Genomic DNA, 21,533 nt, shown 5'->3' on the forward strand with positions numbered 1-21,533 from the left:
AAATCAAGTGTTAGAAGCATAAAGATTAGAATAAGGCTTTTCAAAGTATACCCGACTTCTCTTGAGGGCTCCACTGTCATTACTTCCAGACCTGAGGACTGAGGAGTTAGCACCTTCCCTTCTACTAAATACATCAAGTGTCTGTGTACAGATTCTTACACAGTTCTACCTCAAAGACCTCCGTATCTGAAATGTTCCTTTCTGATTTAAACATTTTATCCTACCCCTTCAATTCATTATACAAAATTTTGTCCTTATCAAAGTCCTTGTGATCATTTCATTCTCCTCTATTTTCAAAACCATCAACATACTTCTGGGTTTGCTTCCCCTCCTACGTCACTAGCATTTCATATTCCTCTTCAAAGGAGAAGTGCCCCGGCCTACAACACCTTATACCTCCTGGTCCCAATAGAACAGTCGTATCAGAATGCAACACAGTATATCCTTTCTGATCACACTTTCACCATCCTCTTCTAGTTCTCCTTTTAATTCCCACCTTGTAAATACTAAGTCAGGAGTCAACAGTTTTGTTACACCCCATTCTTTCTACACTCTCTTCTTCATAAATCCATCTATTTTCAAATCTTGAACTATCACCCCAGAATTACTTACACAAACAACCCCAACATCCCTATAAATATTTAGTCTTGTGCTATCAGTCTGCCAGACAACACAAGAATGTCTCATTAACCAAAATTCAACACATCCAAATTCAAATTCATCATCCATGACTCCCCTAAAAGAAAATTTACTCATGCTTTGGATTTCTCTATTTCTAGTAACAGCACCAAATCACTTAGAATTTGAGATCATCTTTAAATTAAAGCTAAGTACTGGATTCCTTACTAATCAATTCACTAATCTTTTGATTGTATGTGAATTACTGGTAAAATAACTGGTAATATAACAAGTCATATTCATTTAATTATGGTACACTAATACGGTAAGCTATTTTTACTCTGTGCATTGCGTGAACTCCGGAACCAATCTCTAACACATACCTCCAGTTTTGCTACCCAACAAGTAATCAAAATAATTCGTTTCCCCCCTATATCTAGAGGAATCTTGAGTCCAGGGTAAGCATAAGCATTGCTTATGAGACTAAGCAATTAAATTTGGCCTGGTACTGATTTTGTAGCAGTCTATGCTTAACTTAGTTTGTACTTCATAAAAATTAGGACCTCACATTTTCACAGGGTTGTTGTGAGGATTATATCACATCTGCCTTGTACAGTGCCTAGCGTATAACAAGGGCTCAAAAAATGGTACTACTGTTATTAATGGTGTCACTATTAAGTCAGGAGCAGTATGGCCACGCGGGAAGCCATTCTGTTTCTCCAGGGGACTGCTTATAGCACACATTTGTTACAGTGTTATTTTAAATCCTAAATTTTCTAGAACAATTCCAATTTTGATTCCTGTATTATAATAGTTCTTTTAAACCTTTCAAAGTTCTAATGTTTTATCATCTGAAGTCTATCTTTCAGCCTGCCTTTCATCCCAGATGTTAGCCTAAAAATTCTTAGATGGTGTGATGGTAACCATACCTTTGGTTCCCATGTTATCCAACAAAATCAAAACTGCAGAAATATTTAAAACTTACACCTTAAGTAAACACCTGAGAATTCTAGGCAAAGAGGAAGCCCCAGTCTCTGTACTAAATTTATGAATTCTTCTTTTAAAAACTATTCTATCTCAGGCATCTGTGTGGCTCTGTTGGGGAAGCGTCCGACTCTTGTTTCAGCTCAGGTCATGATCTCCTGGCTCGTGGATTTGGCATTCTCTCGAGCTCCGTGCTGGCAGTGCAGAGCTTGCTTGGGATTCTCTCTCTCTCCCTCTCTGTCTGCCTCCCTGCTTGTGTGATGAATAAACTTAAAAACAAACAAACATTATATCTCACTTTACTTCATTCAGGTCTGTACCCCCCTCACTCTAACAACTCTATTTTAAGTAGTGGCTCCTCCTTTCTATATCTATGCCCTGCTTTATTTTTCTTCATAGCACTTATTGCTACCTATCATTATATTAGATTGGCATTTGTTTATCGCTTATCTCCCCCACTAGAATGTAAACCGCATGTGAGTGAGGATTTGTTTTGTTCTTCACTGAATACTCAGCATTTAGCAGAATCTGGCACACAACAGCTGCTCAATAAATATTAATTAATTAATTAATTCATGGAAAGGCCAAGACCCTCCTATGTTGTATAATCTCATCTGGTTTCCTAGAATGCAGTAGATCAGAAGCAACAATTTAGAGGGGGAAAGTGCTAGAAGCAGGCATGTAAATATTGACAGAGAAATATAAAGTTCCAAGTACCAATCACAATAATGTTGGCCAGCAATGTGGGATAACTTGTTACATGGATAAATAATCCTATATCCTCTAATAACCAACATCTTTGTATTACGACAAAGTATAATAATAATTTCATAATGAGTCAATTAATCAGTTTAGCCCAGAGCATCTATACATATAAGGCTTTGGTAGAGGACAGGGGAATCTTTATCATTTAGAAAAAGTTAAGTTAAATTACATTCCATATACTTTTTTTTTAAGGAAGCAGAGAATGGATAATACTTTTAGAACTATTCCCATAATAAGTAATTAAAATGCAAATTTTACTTTTATATGGAGAAGCTACAAATTTTTGGAAAAAGACATGTAAATGGACTCTCTAAATTCTCAGTGAAGTTACTTAAAGGAACCATTACCACTTTTTATAAGTTTAAAAATTAACCTTATTTTCTTTTTTTATGTCAATATTGATCTATAGGTCATCAGGTTTGCAAAAGCCTATCCTCATCTTTGTTAAGTGTGTAAGATTTTAAAAATAGATTAGTGCATCTCTTTGTTTAGAACAATTTTATCAATACTGGTAGTTATACTTAACCCAGTATGCCCTTCTCTCTAAACCGTAAGTTCATTCAGAGATATGATGTAGTTGAAACTCTTAACAAAGGTCCTTCTCTATTGCAAGATTTATGCATACCAAGTTAGTGACTTTCAAACATTAATGTATATACCAGTCACCCAGGAAGCTTGTTAAACTGACTCAGTACTTTCTGATTCAGCAGATATGGAGTGGGCCTAATATCTAATATTCTGCATTTCTAACAAGCTGTCATATGGTACTGACACTATGGGTCCGCAGATCACACTTTTGAGTATCAGTCACTAAATACTATGTTACCTCAGAAATCACTAAGTCACTTGGAAAATAATATTGGAATAAGTGCAATATCTAAATTCTATCTGATTAACAGTTTTATCAAGTGTTTTAGAAATATAGTAAGTGCTTGCCCAATTGCAGGGCTATATAAAAATGGCTTTGCTTATTTTTCTTAGTTCTTATCTTCATAAAACCTAATGTATTCCAGCATAAGTTAAACAATATTCCCTATCAACATATTATTTCATCAATTAAGTTTTTAAGGTGTACTTGTTACTTAGCTATCTCCTTCAGAATCAACTGTCCTCTCTCAGAATTATCAATAAATCATACCTTCTTTCAAAACACTGTACTGTACAGCCTGGTCTCAAGCTAGTTCATTACCAAGGTGCTTGATTATTTATTAAACCTCATAATGTATATCACAACTTAATATCCCTTAGTTACCTAACTTTTTAAAAAAAAATTTTATGTTTCTTTATTTTTGAGAGAGAAGGAGGCAGAGTGCAAGTGGGGGAGGGGCAGAAAGAGAGAGAGAGAGAGAGAGAGAGAGAGAGAGAGAATCCAAAGTAGGCTCCAGGCTCTGAGCCATCAGCACAAAGCCCGACACAGGGCTTGAACCCACAAACTGAGAGATCATGACCTGAGCTGAAGTCGGACACTTAACCAACTGAGCCACCCAGGCACCCCCTAAGTTACCTAACTTTTATATAGTCCTTTATAGTTCACAAATACCTTTTAATATATCACTTAATCCTTATAACAACTCTTCCAGGTGGTGGTTATCATTCACATTTTACAAATGAGGAAACTGATCAGAAGTAAAATGATCCAATATTAAATAAGTGAAAGCACTAAAAATTAACTCCAGTCTTCTGGCTTAAATACAGTCAATTCCTGATTAATCTCTGGGTAATTATGTGGGGAGATATAGATAACTGGAACATAGCCATTAAAATCAAAATTGCAGTTTATTCAAGGAGAGTTATTAGAGTATAGCTTGCCATATAAAAGACTAACAGTAGGAAACAAGTAAAATAAATTTTGGTATATCCATATAGTGGAATACTATGGAGTTGTTTTTAATATATGGTTACTTCCAGATTCTACTCCAACATGTAAAAAGCTTGGAAGTCATCATTCTTCTCTCACGACAAAATAAAAGTTGAACAAACTGGAAGCTAATGGACTTTTCTTTGATCCTTGAGATACTGAAGTCAGAGGACAAACTATCATCCAAGAAATCAGAACAACTAATACAGAGAATACAGATTAACTAACTGAAGATGAAAGCACAGAAGCCAGGCACTGATATGAACACTTAAATGGTAACTTGAACAAGTTGCTGGAGGCTGACTGTGGTCTAGCTTGAGAGTTTAAAACTCCTGGGGAGCCCAAGGGTCTAGTCTGAGAACGGCTGCTACACTTTCTCAGTTTTATGCCCCACAAGGTTCTCAAGGAGAAAAATCAGAGAAAAATCTTCTGCTTGGCTGGGGGAAGGAAAACAATAACCAGTTGAAACAAGTTGAAACAAGTCCAGAGAATTCTCCATAAGAAAAGGTTATCTAGTAAAGGAAAAGACTTCATCAGAGCCTTGTTCAACTTTGGAGAAATGAAAACTGCCCAGTTCCTACTCACTCTAGACTTCTGGCATACCTACATTGGAGGGGGCGGGGGAAGAAGAGAAACTGAGAAGCATTTGCGGAGGTCCAGACCAAATAAAGACTAATATCTAAGCATAGAATTATACGGGTGCCTGGCTGGCTCAGTTGGTAAAGCATGTGACTCTTGATCTTGGGGTTGTAGGTTCGAGCTCCAGGTTGGATGTGGAGATAACTTAAAAATAAAATGTTAAAAAAAAAAAAAAGAAAAAAAAAGAAAAGCTAGGGGCGCCTAGGTGGCTCAGTCGGCTGAGTGTCTCACTTTGGCTCAGGTCATGGTATGGTTTGAATTCAAGCCCCACATCAGGCTCTGTGCTGACAGCTCAGAGCCTGGAGCCTGTTTTGGATTCTGTGTCTCCATCTCTCTCTGCCCCTCTCCCACTCACCTCTTTCTCCCTCTGTCTCAAAAATAAACAAAGATATAACAAAAATTAAAACAGGGCTCCTACACAGTAACAGGATTATAGTTGAAAAAAACTGCAAGGCTCAGACACTATTTAAGAAGGTATTTGTAGGGAAACCCAAAGACAACAAGGGAAACAGAAACAAGAACACTAGAGGAAACTAAAACCTCTGAAACCTACAGCTACACCAAACAGTAAACACAGCCTTGTTCCTAGTTAGAGAAATACAAAACCTCATACAAAAGACCTACCTTCTTCAGTTTCTGTTATTCTATGCATTATGTCTGGCTCTCAACAAAAAATTATAAGGTGTGCTAAGAGGAAATGAAAGTATATTCCAAAGTGACAAAGCAAGCATCAGAACCAAATTCATATAGTGCAGATTTTGTAATTACCAGACTGGGAATTTACAAGAACTATGATTACCATACTAAGGGCTCTAATGGACAATATGCACAAATTGATGGATATTGTAAACAGAGAGATGGAAACTATGAACCAATAGAAAAGAAACATTAGAAATCAAAAACAGTGTAACAGAAATAAATAATGTCTTTCATATGGTCACTAGTACACTGGACATAGCTGAGGAAAGAATCAATGAGCTTGAAGAAGTATCCGTAGAAACTTCCCAAACATTTAAAATGCAAATAAAAAAATAAAAATATAAAAAATAAAATGCAAAGAGAAAAGAGAATGAAGAAAAGAGAATATTTAAGAACTGTGGAACAATAAAAGAAGGCATAACATATACGTAAAAAATACCAGAAGAAAGAGAAGAGTAGAGGAAATGTTCAAATAATGCCTGAGAATTTTCCAAAATTAATGACAGAAGCCAACCATAAATTCATGAAGCTCAGAAAACATCAAGCAAGACATATACCAAAATATCTATACCTAAGCATATAATATTCAAACTACAGAAAACTAAAAACAAAGAGAAAAACATTGAAATAAGTCAGGAAAACACAAAACACTTTACCTATAGAGAAAAAATGATAAGAATTATGTTGGACTTCTCGTCAGTAACCATGCAAAAAAAAGAAAAAAGCATAGAGTGAAATATTTCAAGTGTTGAAAGAAATAACCATCAACCTAGAATTTTGTTATTAGAGAAATTATCCTTCAAAAATTAAAAAGAAATAAAGACTTTTCTCAGCCAAATAAAAACTGAGGGAATTTGTCACCAGCAGACCTGCCTTGCAAGAAAAAAAGTTCTTTAGAGAAAAAGGTCAGAAACTCTAATCTACATAAAGAAAGAGCCACAGAGAATGGATAAAGATAAAAATCTTTATTTTTTTAATCCTCTCTGATTGTATCATATAACTGTTTGTTCAAAGTGGTAATAGCCACAAAGTTCCAGGTAATTATAGCATACAGACAAGCGAAATGAATGGCAGCAATGTTATAAGGGACGGGAGACAGAAATTGGGAATACTCCATTATAAGGTATCTGCAATACCTGTGAAGTAGCACAGTGTTATCTGAAAGTGGACTTAGATTAGTTGTAAATATATACTGCAAACTCTAGGACAACCACTAAAAAACATTTAAAAAATAAGTATAATCAATATATGAGGAGAGGAGAAAAAATGCACCCATATAAAATGCTCAGTTAAAGCCAGAGTAGGCTGAAAAAGATGGGGGGGGGGGGGGTGCTGGTGGTGGTGGTGGTGGTGGTGGAAAGAACAGGTGTAATGAATAGAAACATTACAGTATGATAGATATTAATCCACTTATCAATGACAACTTTAAATGTGAATGATTCAAATGCACCAATTAAAAGAGAGAGTTAGAGTGGATGAAAAAAATCCAACTATGTGTTGTCTACAAGATACCACTTTATAGGTAAAGATATATATATATATATACACATATAGATAAAAAGTAAAGGGATGGGGACATGCTAACTCTAATCAAAAGAAAGCAAGAGTAGCTATATTAATTATAAACAAAGCAGACTTCTGAGCAAGGGAATTTTTCAACGATAAAGAAGGGCATTACATAATATACAGGGGTAAATTCTTCAAGGAGACATAACAACCCTTAACGTATATACATCTAACAACAGAACACCAAAATCTGATAGAACTGCAAGGAGAAATAGATAAATTCACTATTTTAGAGACTTCAACACACCTCTGTAAGTAAATGACAGATCCAACAGGCAGAAAATTAGTAAGGATAGGGTTGAACTGAATAACACCATCAATCAACTGGCTCTAATTGACATTTATATAGTACTTCACCCGACAACAGTAGAAACCACATTCTTCTTAAGCTCAGATAGACTATGCACCAAGATAGACCACATTCTGGGCCATAAAATACACCCTCCAAAATTTAAAAGAATAGACATCATAGAATGTATGCTTTCAGACCATAATGGAATTAAAATAGAAAGCAATAGCAGAAAGATAGCTAGAAAATCCCAACATATTTGAAGATTAAACACCACACTTCTAAATAACATATGGGTCAAAGAAGTCTCAAGAGGAATTTTAAAATATTTTGAAGTGAAAATGAAAAAACCACTCTTCAAAATGTGTGGGATCCATCAGAAGTAGTGCTTAGAGGGAAATTTAGAGCACTGAATGCATACATTAGGAAAGAAGAAAGATCTAAAATCAATAATCTCAGGATCCATCTTAAGAAACCATGGAAAGAAAAGCATACAAGCCTAAAGCAAGCAGACACAGCAGAAAATAGAATAAAAATAAACAAAACTGCAAACAGGAAATCAACACAGAAAATGAATGAAACCAAATATATCAACAAAATATTTTTGATTGCTAGTCTTCATCCTCAACTAAAATACAAAATGCTTCTTCTGTTCTCTTTTCCTTAACCTTTCTACAATTCTCTGACATCATCTCTAGTACATGTATGTTACAAAATTTATCCTGGCCCAAAAAGATATATAAGACACATAGAAGACAACAGAGTCTAAATAAAGAGTGGAACACAAAAAAGCTTACTTTCATAGCATAACATGAAAAACTGACAGACTTCACATTTTTGGTAGAAAAATCAAATAAGTTAATCTATGCCCTGACATGCAAGCTTTTTCTTTAAAGTTTTTTAAAATTTATTTTGAGGGGAGGAGGGGCAGAAAGAGAGAGGGAGAGAGAGAATCCCAGAGAGAGAGAGAATCCCAAGTAAGCTCTGCACTGTCAGTGCAGAGCCCAACTTGGGGCTTGAACTCATGAACTGTGAGATCATGACCTGAGCCCAAACCACAAAAGTCTAACGCTAACCAACTGAGCCACCCAGGTGCCTCTTCTTTTTCTTTTCAAATGAATTTCAGTATGGAAACATTAACTTATTACAGTAGACTTGATTAACAGTTACTCAAGACGAAAAAATGGCAGGAAACTGTACCATTGTCAAACATACCCAAAATAAAACACTGCTTGCCATCATCACCTAACAGGTGTCAACCACATCCAACTTCCACCTCCTTAGAATTCCGTCAGAACCATTAGTTTAATATGTAGCACTTTACCAGCACAGGGTAGTAGGAAAAAAGGGATTTTAAAATCTGTGTTCAAATTCTACCTCTAACATTTTTATTAGACATGTGACCTTGTACATATTAATCTATGATGGGTCTTGGGTGGTTGGCTGCCAAGTACCAGAAATATAATTCCAACTAGTTTATGGGAAAAAATGGACAACTTATTACAAAGATTTTTATTATTATTACACTCAGGTGTCTCTTGGAACCCAATCTCAGGACCATGGACAAAGACAGGTGAATACAGTCGGGACTCTGTGCATCTGCTTCTCCTATTCTGTTTATTTAGTTCATATGACAAGAAACAACACCATTAACAGTTCCTGGGTTTTATGTCTTATAGTTTCAGCCACTGGAGAAAAAACAAATTATTCAAACCTCTGGGCACTTAGAACTCAGGAAAAGCTCTGACTGTCCTGGCTTAGTGAAGGTGTCTAGAACTGCACCAACAAAAACAGGCAGGATTGTGACTGATCTCCCAGAGTGATCTTTTTAAAAGACAGATTCAGTCCAGTTGTTAACCTGATTAAAACCCTTCATGGCTTTCCCCAATACGCTTAAAATCCAGAGCTCTAACTGAAACAAGACTTAATTTAAGTAGGCTTTACATGGTCTGAGTCCTATTTACCTTCACAACTGTACATTAAGCCACAATCCCTCTTTTTCACTATATAGTTGAGCTTTATCTACTCTGGCCTTTTCTTAGTTCTTAGTTGAACCTACCAAGCTCTTTCCTACCTCCAAATTTTTTAACATGTATTCTTGGCATCTTTTCCTTTTTCTCATAGCTAACTTCCACTCATTTTTCCTTAAAGAACCCTCCCTGACTCCCAAGGTAAATCAGGTTCCCTGTTCTTTTCCTTTACAGCACTCGCCACAATTTCTAATTACAGATATGTGTATTTGTTCATTATCTGTCTAACCATACTGTTACCTCTAAGAGACCTGAGACCTGTTTTGCTCTCTATAGTATACTTTTAGCACCTACTTGGTCTTCAATATTATGTGCTGAGTGAATAATTGGTTTAGCATGGGACAAGTGGTATCACCAGTAGACTGACCAATTACAGACGAGGGAAAGAGTAGCAGGCAGGCAGAATTACTGTTCCCAAGTTACTAGAATGGTTGCTCCAGAGTAACTTACTGAGGAAAGGGAAGAGAAAGTGGTTCCCAGAGAACCTGTGTTTCTGCTGAGCAGAATAAACCACTTGTTTATTTCCATTAACCTTCTTCCTCCATTAAATTCTAATAGGACTATGGTATTAAGTAAAATAATAAATATAACAGTAGCTATACAGTGACTTGCATATATAGCAAGCATGTAATATCAATTTTTTCCACATGGGAGAACATGTTCATATTATTTTTGAATACTATTAACCTCCAAATATGAATTGAAAACCAACAAAATATTCCACTGTAAATGAGCATCATAACTGTGTTTCATGACCCCTTTTCTCACAGCATCCTGATCTTTCCACCTAAGAGAATCACTTACCTGCTAATCTTTGTATTAACTGTATCCACTCAAATATCCATGTAACTTAAAGAATTAATTCTGGAAACACAAAAATGAAGCAAAGCAAAGCAAAACAACCAACCAAAACAACGAAACTGCTTCTGTTCTCAAGGAATTCATAAACTCTATTTTTCACTCTGCTTCCAACCATACCATACCTCTGCTCCTGCCATGCCCAAAGTTCTAGAGCACCCAAAGTAAGACTGAAAGATTTAGCAAATAAAAATGCAAGATATCCCAAACAGTACCTGACAACCCTACTCCCAGGTCATATTCCATCATTTTACCTTCATAAACCCACTCCAAAACCTTAGTTCCAATAATTTTCCTTATTAAAAAAATTTCTCTGGAGATTCACTGGATATGATCATTCTCCCAAGTTTAAATAAAATCTACCTTGACTTTTCTTAAACACTGTCAATAAAAAACAAAAGAACAAAGCAAATCATCTTAATTCTGTTTCTTGGTGGTGCTAGGAGTTAAAAAAATAAAGTAGAATAAAAATAAAAGCAGACAAAATAACAAACATTACAAAAAACTCCTTTAAAAACCTAAAAAGTCTTGCTTCCAAGAATAGGCATGACAGAAGAAGATTAAGACTATATAATCTTTTCAGGGGCGCCTAGGTGGCTGAGTAGGTGAAGCGTCTGACTTTGGCTCAGGTCATGATCTCAGTTTGTGAGTTCGAGCCCCACGTCGGGCTCTCTGCTGACAGCTCAGAGCCTGGAGCCTGCTTTGGATTTCTGTCTCCTTCTCTCCCTGCCCCTCCCCACTTGTGCTCTCTCTGTCTCTCAAAAATAAATAAGTGAAAAAAAAAATTTTTAAACGATAAAAAAAAGACTATAATCTTTTCAGAAGTAGATCTAGAAAGAAGAAATTCCATGAGAGAAGGTATATAAAGCAGGAACATTAGAAAGGAAAAATGAACTCTCAGAAAAAAGTGGTTACACTGAGCACTGAAGTGCCTTTGAATTTTATTTGTAACTGAAAGGCATCTCAGAGAGGTCTATGTCAGCCTTCTCCTTTTATAACAGAGAAAACCAAAGACCCTGAAAGGTAAAATGACCTGTCAAACGTCACATACAAGACCCTAGCTCCTTCTAATTTCTCTCATTCTCTCACCTCTTGCCCCATATAATGTTAAGGCTCACTGAACTGAGGAAGATCCTCTTCTTCACGTCCAGTGGATGTTAGAGGACAAGTTCCTAATAATGTTGTCATGTCTAACACAAGAGAAATGTATTCCTAGCATTTCAAGGAAAAATCCCAAAGAAAAATTATTGTACATAGTGTAGGCATTTTCGATATAGTATTTATCCTAATTATTATTAATGTTATTTAATTCTCTGGTATTATTAGCCAAATCTTACAATCTAAGTATATTATGGGTTGAATTTGGTAGGCTGTCTGTGAATCTAACCACTAAGCATACTGTTTTCGAGAAAGTTCCAAGTTCTAAACCATTTTTCCAAGTTTTAAAATATAGATCTCATGCTAAATTAGGAACCAGCAATACACAAAGACTGAAAATTATAAACTAAATGTGATAAATTAAAAATACAAGACTCTTTACGTTATAAAAAAACTCCACCTTAGAAGTCATTTATTTTTAAAACTCAGTATTCAGGCACATTTAGCACAGGCTGTAATTTACTTACATCTTTTTAAATAATATTTCACTAAAAAACTAAAGTAAAAAAGAATCAAACACATTTCTATACTCATCTAATTTAGGAAAACAACAACAAAAAACCTTTACTATACTTTTTCATGTAGTGACCTATAAGAGGTAAGAAAATTAATCATTTTATAAATGAAAGGTTGACCTCATATATATTATGCTCTTTCCAAAAATGTGTGGGTAAAGGAATTCTATTTGAACAGATAAATAAAGTTCAAAGCACTTTCCAAACATTTTGTCTTTTCTCCTGAGATAAAACTATGTTTCATGAGTTAAAATTTGTTTGATAAATCTATTTTTTAAAATTTCTACTCAGTATATCACATCAATGGATACCCTTCACTCATTCATTTTATTTGTCCAGCAACAACAAAAACAAGTCCCTACTATTTGCTAAACGCTATGCTAGCAATTTTGGATTTATGACAATAAACATTAGCTTAGTTCCTGTCTTCAAGGAACTTAGAAGAACCTTTAATTAGCTGTATTTACCCAAGAGACAATGACAGCTGAATTTTAAGTTGGTCATTTGAGAAAACATTAAAAATGTAATCAAATTCATTCTCAAAAAAACCCAAACTATACAATAGTAATTTTAATGACATTTCAATAAACTTATCATCTATATGAAGTTTCCCCACTAAGCTCTGGTAAAATACAACTTTGGTAGAAGTCATAATAACATAATATTCTCATAGTAGCTTTCACTATAAAAATAAACTGAGTTAATAATACTCCAATAAGGAAATCAAAAGCTACTAATACCATTTCTTTCATAATGAAAACCAAACACTTGGAAATGGATAGCTTAACCTATTCTGAAAATAAAGCAAAATGTATAATTAAATGTAATATTATAGATTATTACCACATTATGTCTAAATATGTGTTTATTTACAAGCCTGAATAATAAAACTCTGTATCATACCTTACAAATGATCACAAGTATGTACTATGGATCATGTTATCTGCAAATTTTTCAATAAAAAGGGCCTTAACGTTTTTTGTAAAAATTTTTTTACAAACTTAATTCAAGATTGTATTTGTTTATTACCAAGTCGTATAACTTTTATCATCAATATAAATGATACTTACATTTACAACTATATATAGGTACTAACTATAATGTCTATTAAATTTACAATTATTAAAAATTCTTGATGGATGAGAAACATTTTTCAATTTAGAGCCATACATCTCCAAAGCAAAATTCAATGTAAATCAGCCATTCTGACATGCCATGGAATATCCTGACATTTTTTTCCTTGTGTTTTACACTGAAATATTTTCATCATCCATCAGCTAAAATATTTAAATTTTCTTTAAAAGCATTATGAAAACATCTTTACTGAATTTATGCATACTACTCAGTGGCATAAATAAGTATTTCCACCATTTGCATATAAGGAAACCAAGGCACAGAGGTGTCCATTTTGTAGATTGCAAGGTCATTTTCTAACCAAGCAACTGATCCTACACCATCAAGTGATATTATATGTGCGCCACTTCCAAAGGACATAAAACAATTACTGTACCTTAAATCAATTGCCTCTGCAATGCCTATGTGCAATTGTTTTATCAAGAGGGTTATGGCAACAAGCTTAAAGGAGAAAAGCTGGATGGGGAGGATTACAAAAAAAAAAAAAAAAAAGGAACACTTATTTTTGGTAGTGAATCATTTATTTTTAAGTAATGAAAGGCAAACAGTTTTTAACATAATAATCAAGTAACCAACAGTTGTTTCTTCTGTTTTCAAAAAATATTTCATCTTTCAGGTAGATCATGCAAAATTGGAGCTTGCCCATCCTTGTAGAAAGAAGTTCGAAAAAAAATGAGAAAAATTCTTAACAATTAATACATGATATGGCAAAGACTGAAAAAAAATTTAGAGAAATTAGCGAATGCTCATTATGGCAGTTAAAACCCCACCTAAAATATTAGATGCTTCCTTTCATTCAACTGAAGGCTATGATTACCAGTAAAATATTCCATAACTGAAAAATAAAGAAATACAAAACTTTTCTCAATCAAAACTTGAATGAGTACTTTATTCAAATATCCGCCATAAATAAAAATACTTTCCTAACAGAAACTTAGATACGGAAAAAACTGTTCCTGAGAGTTCAAAGACAGACTGCATTTGTAATTATGATACAGTGCTATCAACAATTAGAAAGATGAAAGTTACCTATCACATATGTTAAATTTAGGAACATTAGATGGGTTGAATAACCAATAAATTACCGGACAAAAAAATAAGACTTAACTAATAGGTGAATCTAACACCAAAGAAAAAATTAAATCATAATCCAAAGCACACGTTATACAGAAAAGAATAGGATTAGACTGAGTCGTATTAAAGTACCTAGTCTAGCTGGGGATTAGTTAATTAATCGGCTCTAGGACAGGTTGTGAATGTTCAGGTCAGATGTGCTTTCTTTTCATCATTATTCCAGTTCCTCATCCGCCAAGTGCAAGCAAGAGAAGGCGTCAGAGTACCGAAGCTAGGGGGCATGCTGTAGCAAGGGGAAAAGAAAAATGGGAAAGGTGCAATGGATGCTGCATAGTTGAATAATTATCTGGGTGGCACAATGGGCGAGTCCTGCCGACAACGGAGCTGAGTAAGCGGCTCCCTAACTCTGCCCGAGGCACTCCCCCATTACCAGGCATCAGAGGCGACCGCCCCGCTTCGCCCCCCCCCACCTCCCTTCGGGGGAAGAAAGGGATCCCCGCACTCGCTTTACCTTTATGGCTGTAATATAAAGACGCGCGGCGCAAACACGCACACAAGCCGGCTTTACGGAGCCTCCCGCACATAGCGCGAGCGGGGGCTTCGCTGCCACCCGGTGCTGCAGCCGCCCCCAGAGCGAGGCGGCATGGGGGTGGCCGACGGGGCAGGGACGCTCAGGCGGTGGCACCCCAGGTGAGACCCGCAGTCTCTCCGCCTAGGGCAGCATCGGGCGGTCCCTGCAACCGAGACCCAGGCGCGCCGGCCAGCCGTCTGCCTCGGCACCCAGCCCGGCAGGCGGGTGGGCGGCCGGAGCTCTAGAAACCCGCGAATGGGGGTGGGGGCCGGCGCGGGGGAGGCGCGCCCATCCCCGTCACCTTTGCCGGGCAAGAGCGCCACACACACCTCCATCCGTTCTGGCCAGTGAGAAAGAGTTCCTCTCCCAGCACCCTGTCCCCACCAAAAAACAATTCCTGAGAGACTCGCGCTCACCGTGAAATCATGGGGGGCTCCTGCCTTACCCCTTCTTCATGCTTCGGCGGCGGCCGCCGGTCCCCTTCAGCTCCCGGGACTCCACCTAGAGCCTCCAGGAGCGACAGGCTCCGGAGTGGAATCCGCGCCGGGCAGCGGCCCAGGCACCGGGCTATTGGGAACGCCGCCTGCGGCGCCCGCCGGTCGCCGGACCCACCGTGTGCTCGACGCGCGAGCGAACAACACCGCGAGCCGCCGCCGCCCCCCACTCGCCCCCTCCCCGCGCGCGACGCTCCACAACTGGGCGCGGAGATCCGCTCCCGAAGCAGGGGGAACCGCTGGACCTCGCCACCTAATCTCCCATCCTTCCCATCAGGAGCTGTTCTCCACCACTCAAGGTCTTCCAATTTAAGATTCTCACTTTCCTCTTCAGCTCCCCGAGCCCAGGTGCAGCCGTGGTGGAAAACTCAGCCTCCGCCCACTCACCCAACAGAGGGAATGAATACGGCTCTCCCCCCCATTTCCTGAGGCTGTATGGTATTGCCCAATCTCCAATTTGGGGGAAGGGGACTGAGAGAACAGTGCTTGGCCTGGGAGTGAGGGAAGATGATAGCCAATTGAATGAACCATCCATTCAGGGGCGTGGTCAAAGAGAGGCCTGCCCAGTTCGCCCCGCCCCTCGCACCAAACTACACTTCCCATTATGCCTCTTCCACTTCCCGCCGCGCTGAACGCCGGGAGTGTTGGACCTCGTGACCTCAGGGTATTTCGGAACTCGTAGTCTTCAATCCAGCCGAATAGGTCCTGAAAGTTATAAGGTATCACAATTCTCTCTACTTCCGTAGATAAACATTTTATTATTCTGCATTCTCTTATATTTATTCAAATACTAATTGATTATAGCTTAAAGACGTCGTAAATGAACTCTTAGCAAAGGAAGTAAGTAATGTGTGTCATGCTAATCTGTCAGGACCTGGAAGCCGCTTCTTCCGCCGGGGCCTGGTCTCCGCAGAGGATCGGTTGCAGTCATGTCGGCTGCGATTGCATCTTTGGCTGCGTCCTATGGTTCGGGTTCAGGGTCCGAATCGGACTCGGACAGTGAGGGTGGACGGTGTTCGCTGCCAGCTTCCGACTCCCTCATGCACTTGACTAAATCAGCTTCGGCCAAGCCGTCTCTGGCAGTGGCGGTGGACTCGGCTCCGGAGGTGGCAGTTAAGGTAAGCGCTGTGGCCACTGATGCAGTGCGGGACTTTGCTTCTGCTCCAAAATCCGGCAGTCGCTTGTTAGGCTCCGGGTTACCGCTGCCTCAGTGCTGAGATACAAGTTGCTAACCCTCGGGTCTCTTCTCCTTACATGCATCTTCCTTGGGAGAAGCCGGGACTTGAAAGTTCAGGACAGTTCTCCACTGCTCCCCGCTGTCTTCTCCTTCCATCGAGCCAGTGGGAAGGGCGAGGGGGAGGTGGTGAAACTTTAATTTATTATGATTAGGATGTGGCCTGTGTAGAGCAGGTGTAAAACAGGCACTTCCCAAACCAGACTATGTACTCTGACTTGAAGAGAGCGGTGTCCCGGCCTTGGTTTGTTTTGAAGTTAGAACTAGATTCTGGTTACGGCTCCACCACTTCTGCGAACTTCGACAAGTTATACAACCTCCTGTGTTTCATTACCTGTGCAATAGAGATTATTTTTAAAGTATGTATCTGTATGAGGGTTTTATGTAAGTGAAATGATACAAATGTAGCTTATAGCGCAGACTCTGGTATCTAATAAAAGTGCAATAATGTTAGTTTAGCCCTTGTGATTATATATGTCAGTACAGCAAGAAAAGGCCTTGGGTTTAAGAAACAGCGTGCTTGGGGCGCCTGGGTGGCGCACTCGGTTAAGCGTCCGACTTCAGCCAGGTCACGATCTCGCGGCCCGTGAGTTCGAGCCCCGCGTCAGGCTCTGGGCTGATGGCTCAGAGCCTGGAGCCTGTTTCCGATTCTGTGTCTCCCTCTCTCTCTGCCCCTCCCCCGTTCATGCTCGGTCTCTCTCTGTCCCAAAAATAAATAAATGTTGAAAAAAAATTTAAAAAAAATAAAAATAAAAAAAGAAACAGCGTGCTTGATCCCAGTTGAGGAGGGTGATAGAGGGAGAAAACGGATTGTATAGCTCATTCAACTAATATTTACGGAAGACGTGTTATTTGCCAGGAACTACTCTAGGGGCTGAAGACACAGAGGCCAAGGAGCCAGACATCTTTGCCATCATGATGCATACATGCTAGTGGAAGAGACAGCCAATGAAATGTGAGCAAGTAAAGCGGTTGCAGATACAATTGAGTACTATGAATGGAAAAAAAAAAAAGTTCCGTGATAGAGAATTAAGTAGGAGTATGACTTCCATAGATGGGTCAAGGAAGTCTTCTCTGTAAAAGCAGCTTTGAAGAAGAAGAAGCCAGCCATGTGCAAGATAAGGCAAGAGTTTCCAGACAAAGGAAACTTTGCAAGAAAGTTAAAGCAAACAAAGCAAGTTTTGAGATGACAAGGAGCTTAGTGTGTTTGAAGATCTGAGGAAAAGGTTGGCATGTCTAGAACCAGGGAAAAACACCTGCCAGTTGGTAATATAGGCCCAGTAGAGCCTAATGGGGGTGACCAGAAGCTCAAGATGTGCTGGTGGGAGGCAGTGTACAAAAACTGCTTTGCATGTAAGATGTTTCCTATACAATTGTCAAAACAATTTGTTGTATACCAGAAAATAATATAACATGTATGCTAATTATACTTCAATAAAACCAAAAAAATCAAACCAAGAAAAAGATGTTCCCAAGTCTAGTGTTATAATTTTAAGTCTTTTGCAAACTTTCACGGATTTTACTTTTTATTAATAAAGTGGTATGAAAGAATGCTTAGAATCCTATCTTTATAACAAAACAAACTCCCCAAACTTGTATCATTCCAGCAACCTCCTGAGTCCTCATTCTTTTCACAGCTTAACTTTTTCGAGCTCTCACTTCATCTCATTTTCTCCTCAAGCCAGTGCAACCTAGCCCTGGCCTCTTGGGAAACTACCTACTCTCCCTGAGAAAGGTGAGAACGTGTCAAGTTCTGCTGTCTGACTTGAATATCTGCATCAAGTGACACTATTCTTGTTTCCCGAAAGTTGCTTTCCCTCTGGCTTCCATAACGCCATCCTCAGTCTTCTGATCCCCTGTTCTTCTATCCTCCCTTGTGCATTGGGGTTTCCTGGGACCCGGCCCTTAGTCCCCCTTGCACGCCTCATACTCTCTCATGCCTTCAACTTGAGTCTGTGCTTCTGATGACTCACAGGTGAACACTGTGAAGTGAAAGGCTCTGGAATCAAGACTATCAGGATTCAAATCCTGCCTACAGCACTTACCCAAATGGTGACCTTGGGTAACTTGGATAAGTAACTTGGATAAGTTACTTTAAGTGCTCCGTGCCTAGGGTTTTTTCTTATCTGTAAAGTCGGGATGACACAAATACCTGTCTCGAAGATAGGCTTGTCACAAAGCACATTAAGCACTTATAATAGTGTCAGACACACCGTCCTTATTATTTCCAATTCTAACCTCTTTGCTAGCTCCGGAACTGTTACACTTCTCACTCAGGATGGTACTCAGGCACCTCCAATCCAATGTGCTGAAAAATTAACAATTTTTCTTCCCCCTCAAGATCCACCTCACCTGTTTTTCCCATTTTGGTTAATGATCTCCCAACCCCCATATTAGTCCAAGCCAAAACCAGAAGCGTCTTCCTTTTCCTTCTTCCTCAGCCCCTGAAGCTTGTCATTCAGACAGTTGTAACGTTCCTCAAATTAATTTCTTCCTCTCCACTTTCACTGATACAGCCTTACTTTGTATCTTCTTTACTTCTCCCAGGAGTCATTCTTGATGTTCCTTTCTCTTTCAACCGCTACTCTTGGGTGGTGGGTCTTATCATTGTGACACAATGACAGTTGTCAAATATTTTATTCCAGATTCTTATCATTTCTATCTAATGCAAGACAATTATAATAACCCTCTAACTGGTCTTTCTACTTTTTCCTTCTTGTTTCCTAGTTCCGTATCCCATTCTTTCCTTCACAGTGTGCCCAGAGTCATCTTTGTAAATTCCAGTGTTGTACCACTTCTCTGCCCAAAGATACCATGTTGCTACTGGATAATTTTCCAAGTTCCTGTGTAACATGAGGCCTGCCATTTCCCCATGCTGAACTCTCTATAAAGCCCCAAAAGCCTTTTTTTTTTTTTTTTTTTTCCCCCTCTCTAGATTTTTTGGCCATACAAGTCTCTCTGCTGGGAAATCTCTTTCCTCATGCCTTGTGCTCCCTCTGCCTCCAAATTCTGTCCTTTAGTCTCAGTGCACACGTTCCCTCCTCTGTCCAAGCAGCCCCCTTTGTACCTCAGTTGTAGCACTTGCTGCATTGCTGTGACTTGTTCACTTTTTCTTTACCCTGGACTATTGTCAGACCCTAAGGACCAGACATGGTTGTGTCTATTTTCATGTCTCCTATGCCTAGTATGCAAGATTAAGGGAAATATATTTGGTGAGAGAATGAATGAAAGAGTAAGTGAAAAAGAAAGTCTTGAGAAAGAATGTACATCGAGAATCAATGTACACTTATTGGGTGGGGGTGATGGAATGTCTCTAGAACTCACTTAGTTCAATCAACTCAAGTGTGAAGTAAGATAATCTGGGAAGAGAGGTCACATAAGGCACCAGAGGTCCATTAGAAGCAGAGCACACAACTGGGGCTACACCCCCCCAGTTGATGAAGGTTCTATGATGAGAGAATAAGGGACATTAATTATCATTTGTTTGTGAACCAACACTTGTATGCAAAACAAACAAAACCTTACACACAGTAAATGTAGTGATAGAGAAATGACCAAGGGAGGAGATGTGAAGCATGCAGATATGATCATCTGTATTTGATTAACTATTGTGACGAATCGCAAGCATTTTGACAAGATTATAAACGTACTCAGTGTTTTTAATATTCCATTTCCCTGAACACTAATGAGATTGAACATCTTTTCATATATGTTATTGGTGATTAGACTTTTTTTTCTTTTTCAAGTGACTTGGGTTGTCTTTTGACTTGTAGGAGATCTTTGTATATCTGCCTAATATCCTTTGTCAGTTATATGTACTGCAAATATCTTTTCTGGCTTGTGGCTTGTCTCCTCACTTCCTTTACTGTCATGATAAATAGTTGTTTACTTGTCTAGTCTTATCAAGTTAGTCTTTTATGAATTGTGTTTCTTGTTTGAGAAATCCTTTCTTATCCCAAAGTCATAAGAATTTCCTTTTTGTTTTTTGGAAGCACTAGATTTTTGCTTTTTACATTTAAGTCATAAATCCACAGGGATTTAATTATTGTGTATGGTGTGAACATTTTTAATAATATGGCTTGATCTCTGGTGAGGCTATTCCTCTAACCCCTTTTTGTTGTAGTTATTCAAGAATGTCATGGCTGTTCTTGGCCCCTGTAATTCTAAATACAGTTTAGAATTGATTTGTAGAGTTTTACTAACACCCAGGTAGGGTTTTGTTTGATTACATTGAACCACAGATCAATTTGGAGACAATATTCTATCTATTTGTTTAGGTTTTCTTTAGATTTTTAATTTCTTCCAAAGTTTATAATTTTCTCCGTAAGTATCTTGCATAGTTTTGCTGAAGGTATTTCTAGGTGTGTCATGTTTTTATGCAATATATTCATAAGTAGCATTATTTTTTATTTATTTAATTTTTTTTTACTGATCTCACTACTTACATAGTCCTATGGTCCTATCAGATGCAAATACGACAGTATTTTTTTCCTTCTTTGAATCTCTCTCTCTTTTTTTTTTCTTTTTGCCATGCTTGCTAAGATTTCCAGAAGGATCAAAAGTAAGATAGAAAAAGCATATATTGAGCAAAGGGGCATCTGGGTGGCTCAATAGATCAAGCATCTGACTTGATCTCAGCTCAGGTCTTGATCTCAGGGTTGTGAGTTCAAGCCCCCTGTTGGGCTTCACGCTGGATGTGGATCCTGCCTGAAAAAGATACATACGTGTGTGTGTGTGTGTGTGTGTGTGTGTGTGTGTGTGTATATGTATATGTATATGTGTGTATATCTTTTATATAAAGATACACACACACACACATATACATGGACCAAAATATGCTCATGGACCTAAATCAAAAATAATAATAATAGAAAATATTTTGAACTGAATAATAAGGAGAATAATACCAGAAGTTGTGAGGTGCAGCCATAGCAATATTTTTTTTTAAGTTTATTTATTTATTTTGAGAGACACAGACAGTGCGAGTGGGGGGCAGAGAGAGGGCAGAGAGAGAGGGAGACAGAGAATCTCAAGCAGGCTCCCCAAT

The 21,533-nt window shown here is 38.3% G+C and overlaps 3 protein-coding genes across 6 annotated transcripts in view; 1 reads left to right on the forward strand and 2 right to left on the reverse strand.

The window, feature by feature from the left end:
- The window catches only part of WASF1 (WASP family member 1), a 71,010-nt gene extending 55,604 nt beyond the window's left edge, over positions 1-15,406 (reverse strand). For 3 of the 4 annotated variants that reach the window (XM_047858742.1, XM_047858741.1, XM_047858738.1), the window contains exon 1: positions 15,175-15,406. The gene's annotated coding sequence lies outside the window, so the exon portion shown is untranslated. Of the gene's footprint in view, positions 1-13,489; positions 13,559-15,174 lie in introns of those variants that run through there. The other variant, XM_047858739.1, reaches the window with a different exon arrangement.
- Positions 15,407-16,181: 775 nt separating this feature from the next.
- Positions 16,182-21,533, forward strand: part of CDC40 (cell division cycle 40) — a 60,828-nt gene continuing 55,476 nt past the window's right edge. The window contains exon 1 of the mRNA XM_047858737.1: positions 16,182-16,370. Within this exon, the coding sequence (XP_047714693.1) occupies positions 16,182-16,370 (189 nt within the window). The remainder of the gene's footprint in view (positions 16,371-21,533) is intronic.
- METTL24 (methyltransferase like 24) overlaps positions 16,369-21,533 on the reverse strand; it is a 172,766-nt gene continuing 167,601 nt past the window's right edge. Inside the window, exon 6 of the mRNA XM_047858744.1 lies at positions 16,369-16,820. Within this exon, the coding sequence (XP_047714700.1) occupies positions 16,761-16,820 (60 nt within the window). The 3' untranslated portion in view covers positions 16,369-16,760. The remainder of the gene's footprint in view (positions 16,821-21,533) is intronic.

The sequence above is a fragment of the Prionailurus viverrinus genome, chromosome B2, assembly GCF_022837055.1.
Source record: "Prionailurus viverrinus isolate Anna chromosome B2, UM_Priviv_1.0, whole genome shotgun sequence".
Taxonomy (NCBI): domain Eukaryota; kingdom Metazoa; phylum Chordata; class Mammalia; order Carnivora; family Felidae; genus Prionailurus; species Prionailurus viverrinus.